General features: G+C 35.4%; 1 protein-coding gene across 1 annotated transcript in view; it reads left to right on the top strand.

The window, feature by feature from the left end:
• The first annotated feature begins 76 nt into the window (after positions 1 to 76).
• Positions 77 to 6,194, top strand: part of LOC130706633 (serine/threonine-protein kinase MRCK alpha-like) — a 27,818-nt gene continuing 21,700 nt past the window's right edge. The window contains exons 1-2 of the mRNA XM_057539329.1: positions 77 to 142; positions 2,946 to 3,542. Of these exons, the coding sequence (XP_057395312.1) occupies positions 2,966 to 3,542 (577 nt within the window). The 5' untranslated portion in view covers positions 77 to 142; positions 2,946 to 2,965. The remainder of the gene's footprint in view (positions 143 to 2,945; positions 3,543 to 6,194) is intronic.

Raw genomic sequence — 6,194 nt, 5'->3', positions numbered from 1 at the left:
TGTCCAGTTTATCTTATTAGCTTCACTTAATGTTTGCCCCCAAAAATACTTGATATTTTAATTTATGTGTCAAATATAGATCACAAAAGAATCGCTCTGGGAAATGAAGAAGGGTTATTTGTTGTCCACGTTACCATAGATGGTAAGGAGAGTATTTACTGTTCTGGAATAACTTTAAACTCTAATAGTAATAATATCAGGTTCTTCTCTTCTTTTCTGTAAAAGAAATTTTCCACATCTGGTTCGATGTGTTTTCAAGTCAACTGATGACTTTTCTCCTTTCAGAGATCCATAATCTTCCAGAGTCCAAATATCTTTTGAAAAAAAATTTTATTGGAGTATAGTTGATTTACAATGTTGTGTTAGTTTCAGGTGTACAGCAAAGTGATTCAGTTATACATATACATGTACTCATTCTTTTTCAGATTCTTTACCCATATAGGTTATTACAGAAGATTGAGTAGAGCTCCCTGTGCTATACAGTAGGTCCTTCTTGGTTATCTATTTTATATATAGTAGTGTGTCCAAATATCTTCACAAGTGATTTTATCTAATAAGTGCGCTGTAAGAACTTAGTTTACCGTCTTCAAGTTGGTGCATGAAAGGAAACACTTCTGCTTGAATCCCCCTCCCCCACTAGTACATTGACACCACAAAGAGTAACAACATAAAGTGAATACTTCTCAGATAAGACCGCAGAGTTCTCTGTTTCTGTTTTTGTTTTGTTTGTTTTTGTTTGGCTCTCATGGTTGTTTGAGGGAGAAATGGGGAAGTAGATGAAATGAAGAGGAGTCATTGTAATATAGATGTTCTCTTGAATGTCTTGCACTCTAATGATAAGTTAGTTAAAGGAGAACCTGCATTTGAAGGGCATTAGCTATTCTCCATTGAAGGCTTCCCATGCTGTGTGGGTGACTCAGTCCTGGTGAGGAGACCCATGAAAGGTCCACCAGGTGCCAGCATAAGAGCAGGGACTTGTCTCTCTTTGTTCAGCACTGTATCCTATGCACTTAAACAGTGCCTGGCACATAGTAGTCAATCAACAAATGTTTGTGTAATAAAGGAATCAATTTAGTGCCAGAAAAAAAAGGACAGTTTTGTTCCCTAAAGAAGCAGTATATTGGGAATTCCCTGGTGGTCCAGTGGTTAGGACTCGGCACTTTCATTGCCGGGGCCCTGGATTTGATCCCTGTTCAGATCTAGATCCTGCAAGCTGCATGGCAAGGCCAAAAAAAAAAAAAAAGAAGAAGCAGTATATTTCCACTTGTCAGACATTGAGGGTGTTCGCCTTGCTGTCTGGAATCTCAGGACTGAATTTAGTGCTTTATTATGCTAATTTTATGTTTAAGGTAATTATGTTATCTATGGAATAATTATCTTTTTTTTTTAACCTATATAATTTTTGATCTCTTATCCTCTTCCTATCCCTTTTTGGTCCTTCTCAAACCTACCCTTTGCGTTTATGTCTGTGATTTTATTAGAACCTGATTTAAATCCATTGGAGTAAAAATCGGAAAGAATTTTAAAATAGGAAAACATTCTTCTGCACAGCAAAGGAAACCATCAACAAAAGGAAAAGGCAACCTATCGAATGGGAAAAAATATTTGCAAATCATAGCTGATAAGGGGTTAATATCCAAAATATATAAAAACTCATAAAACTCAATAGCAAAAAGCCTAAGCAATCTGATTAAAAGATGGACAGAGGATCTGAATAGATATTTTCCCAAAGAAGACATACAGATAGCCAACAGATACATGAAAGGTGCTCAAGATCACTAGGGGAATGCAAATCAAAGCCACAATAAAATATCACCTCATAACTGTTAGGATAGCTATTATTAAAAAGCCAAGAAATAATGTGTTGGTGAGGATGTGGAGAAAAGAGAACGCTTGTTCACTGTTGATGGGAATGTATATTGTTGCGGCCACATGGAAAACAGTATTGAAGTTCCTCAGAAATTAAAAATAGAGCTACCATGTGATCCAGCAATTCCACTTATGGACATTTATTCGAATAAAACAAAAACACTAACTTGAAAAGATATCGCACCTCCATGTTCCTTGCAGCATTATTTGCAATAGTCAAGATATGGAAACAACCTAAGTGTCTACCAATGGATGAATGGGTAAAGATGTGATATATATATACATACATACATATATATATTATATATATTATATATAAAATATATATATATTATATATATATATATATATATATATATATATATAATTCAGCCATAAAAAAGAAAGAAATCTTCCCATTTATGACAAGATGAATGGACTTCGAGGTTGTTACTCTAAGTGAAAGAAGTCAGACAGAGAAAGACAAATACCATATGATCTCACTTATATGTGGAATCTAAACAAACATGTTCATAGATACAGAAAACAATCTGTGGTTGCCAGAGGTGGGGGTAATGGGCAAAATGGGTGAAGGGGTTTTAAAGGTATAAACTTCCAATCATAAAATAAATAAGTCCTTGGTATGTCATGTACAGCAACATGATCATAGTTAATAATACTATATTGTGTATTTGAAAGTTGCTAAGAGAATAGATCTTAAATTTTTTATTACAAGAAAAAATTGTAATTATCTACAGTGTTGGATGTTAACTAGATTTATTGTGGTGACAATTTCTCAATACACACAAATATTGAATCATTATGTTGTACACCTGAAGCTAGTATAATGTTATATGTCAAATATACCTCAATAAAGAAAATTAAAAAATAAGAAAACATTGCTATTTGAAGGTGACTTGCTGTTTTATTTGTAGAGAAATTACTCAAGTTGATGACACTAAGAAGATTTATCAGATCATTTTTATTGGGAAAAATTTCTTAGTTGCTTATGAGTAAAATTTGGAGAACAGTTGAAATAAGTAAACAGAAGTTATTATGAATTTTAAAATGACTTACAAATATGCTTATTTGTGTAGAAATTATTCGCATTGGCTACATGAAGAAGATTCACCAGATTGAGCTTATCCCCCATGGCCAGATGGTTGCAGTGATCTCAGGACGAAGTCACCATGTGCAGCTGTTTCCCATGTCAGCTTTGGATGGACGAAAGACTGATATTCACAAGCTGGCAGAAACCAAAGGGTGCCAGACCGTGACTTCTGGAACAGTGTGCCAAGGGGCCCATACATGCCTCTGTGTGGCTAGGAAAAGCCAAGTCTTCTGTTACAAGCTGTTTCAGAGCAAGAAAATTTCTCACAGAAAATTTAAAGAGCTCCAAATCCCAACCAATGTCCAGTGGATGGGCATCTTCAGCGAACAGCTCTGTGTAGGATTCCAATCAGGATTCCTGAGATACCCCTTGAGGAGAGAAAGAATTCCATACAGGATGCTGCACTCCCATGACCCTACACTGTCATTTATTGCACATCAACCAGTGGATGCTCTCTGTGCAATTGAGATCTCTAGTATTGAGTATCTGTTATGTTTTAAGAGCATTGGAATTTACACTGACAGCAGGGGCCTCAGATCTAGGCCAGCTGAACTGATGTGGCCAGCAACTCCAAGTTATTGCTGTAAGGCTATCTTACAATTTATTTCCTTGTCTCTCTGTACATTTCCAACCTTGTTATTACAATTCTATATCGTATGACTAAATGTTGTTAATGACGGTTTTATTTTTGAAAACTACATCACTGAAGAATTTTCCTAAGTTGTCTATGTCTTTTTAAGTAGAATAGCTCTAAAGAAGTTATATCTAAGTCATACATGTGAAATAACTTAGCCTTTAATTTATACTATATTCATAGGATAATTTACCTTGAATATATTCTTAATCCAGGTTGTTGCTTTTTGTAAGCTCCTAAGTAGATATCTTCATGGTCACTGAAAACCACATAAGCATTAATTAACCATAAGAAATAGTTACTAAGTAGATTACTTTTTGCCTTTTAGATTTAGCTTATGTAAAGTCTACATAGAATGTTCCTAAATACTTTTAGCCTATTTGATATTTCATTGATGCAGGCCATCATTTTATAAATTTACTATAGCATTTTTTATTCACTTAGAGAATAGTAATTGAGCACTTAATATGAACTTACTATGCTAAAAGTTAAGGGCACAATATTAAACATGGTGAAATAGTCTGTATCTTTATTGAGATTATAATCATGATATGAGATCAATAATTAAGCAAGTGCTGTGATAGGGGAGTACAGTATTCTACAGGAGCACGTAGGAGGGACACAATCTAAACTGGTGAGTCTGGAAAGGCCAGCTAAAAAAGCGAGAAGCGTTTTTTTCTTTCAGCACTTAAAAAGTGTCATTCTAGTTTCTTCTGGTATCCATTGTTTCCAGTGAGAAATCAACCATTTTTATTGTTGTTCCCTCTGTCTTTTCTATTTGGCAGACATTAAGATTTTCTCATTATCTTTGGTTTTCAGCAATTTGACTGTGATGTGCTTACATGTGATTTTCTTTGTATATATTCTGCTGGGGATTTTCAGGACTTTTTGGATCTGAAGATTGCTATCTTTCATTAATTTTGGAAAATTTTTAGGCATTATATTTTCTAAAAGTTTTTTTAACCTATTTTCTCTTTTCTGGAGATCCAATTACATGTATATTAGACCTCTTGACTTTGTTCCACAAATCGTTGAGGCTCTGTTTTTTAAAAATCTTTTTTTCCTTCTCTACTTCAGTTTAGATAATTTATATTGATTGTATCTTCAGTTTCACCGATCTTTTACCCCTGGTTTGTCCAGGGATTTTTAGGCATTTCAGGTATTATATTCCTCTGTTCTATAATTTCAAGTATTTTTTTGAAATTTCCATTTCTTTGCTGGATTTCTCCTCTCTGCCAATTTGTTTATATTTTTTCACAGTCTTAAACTATTTATACAATTATTTATAATTATTCCAACATATGGCCTCTATGGGTCTGCTTCTACTGAATGTTTTTTTTTTTTGATTAAAGCTGTTATTTTCCTGCTTTTTTACAAGTCTTATTATTTTTTTATCTTTGCTGGACATTATGAATGCTATGATACAGGGACTCTGGGTTATATTATGTATTTCTCTAGAGAGTGTTGTGTGCTTTGTTCTGACAGACAATTAACCTACTGATGGATCACTTTAGTTTTACTGAGGCTTGGAATTAGACTTTGTTAGGGCGGGCCTATTTTGGTTTTTCTTCTAGTCCTCATGCCCAAAGAATGGCCTTTCTGGGTCTCAACTGAATGCCTAGGGTTTTCACCAATGTCTCTCTACTCTGTCTGGTTCAGAAATCTAATGTCTTTCCAGCACTGTACTACCTATGAAATTTCTGTTCACTCTCAATGCTCTGCGTGAGTCTTGTGGAATCTTGCTCTGTCTGTGTGCAGTTTTGGATTTGGCCAGGAACTTCGAGGGAACAGCTGTGCAGATTTCTGGGACACCTTTCTTTGTGGCTCTTTCCTCTGTGTACTCTGCCTTGCAAATTCCAGACACATCAGAATCTGTTTCCTCTGCCTGGCAAAACTTCAACTCTCTGCTTGGGTTCCATTTTCCTACATAGCAGTTTTGGAGATTTCCGTTAGGCAGAGAAACAGCGGAATGTGGGACCCACCTTATATATTTATCTTCTTTTAGGAATGGCAGTCCTGTGCTGTCTACTAACTAATGCCTAAAAACAGTTATTTCATATGACTTGTCCATTTTTATATTTTTATGTCCATTTTATAATTATTGATGGTGGGAGGGTAATTCCAATAGCAGACAACTCTGTCATAACTGGAAAAGGCCATTGATACTGCATTTTGTGAGGAACTATAATAAGGTCACTGTTTCAGACATGGAGTTCAAGATAAGAGTTCAAGAATTGGGACTGGAGGAGTTCTCATGAGCCAGATCACAGACGCACTGACATGGTTAGAGATGCACTTCAGAAAAATGCCTAGGCTCTAGTGGTGAGGTAAACGATAAACGAGAGATCAGACTGGAGCCCAAGAGACCAACTAGGAGGTCAGTGTAGAAATTGTGGATTAAAATTATGTACGGTAGAGACAGTTGGGATAGAGAGGAGACAAGTTGAGGGATATTGAGGAGATATAATTGACAAAACTTTGCTTTACAAAGCTTTGATTAGAAGTGGAAGCTCAGGGACCAGAGAATCAGGATTTCCTAGTTGAGCAAATGAGTGATGCCACTGATATTACTGAGATAATAAAACACGAGGTGGGACAGAT

The sequence above is a fragment of the Balaenoptera acutorostrata genome, unplaced genomic scaffold, assembly GCF_949987535.1.
Source record: "Balaenoptera acutorostrata unplaced genomic scaffold, mBalAcu1.1 scaffold_1026, whole genome shotgun sequence".
In the NCBI taxonomy this organism is placed as follows: Eukaryota; Metazoa; Chordata; class Mammalia; order Artiodactyla; family Balaenopteridae; genus Balaenoptera; species Balaenoptera acutorostrata.
This window is presented reverse-complemented; position numbering and strand designations above follow the sequence as displayed.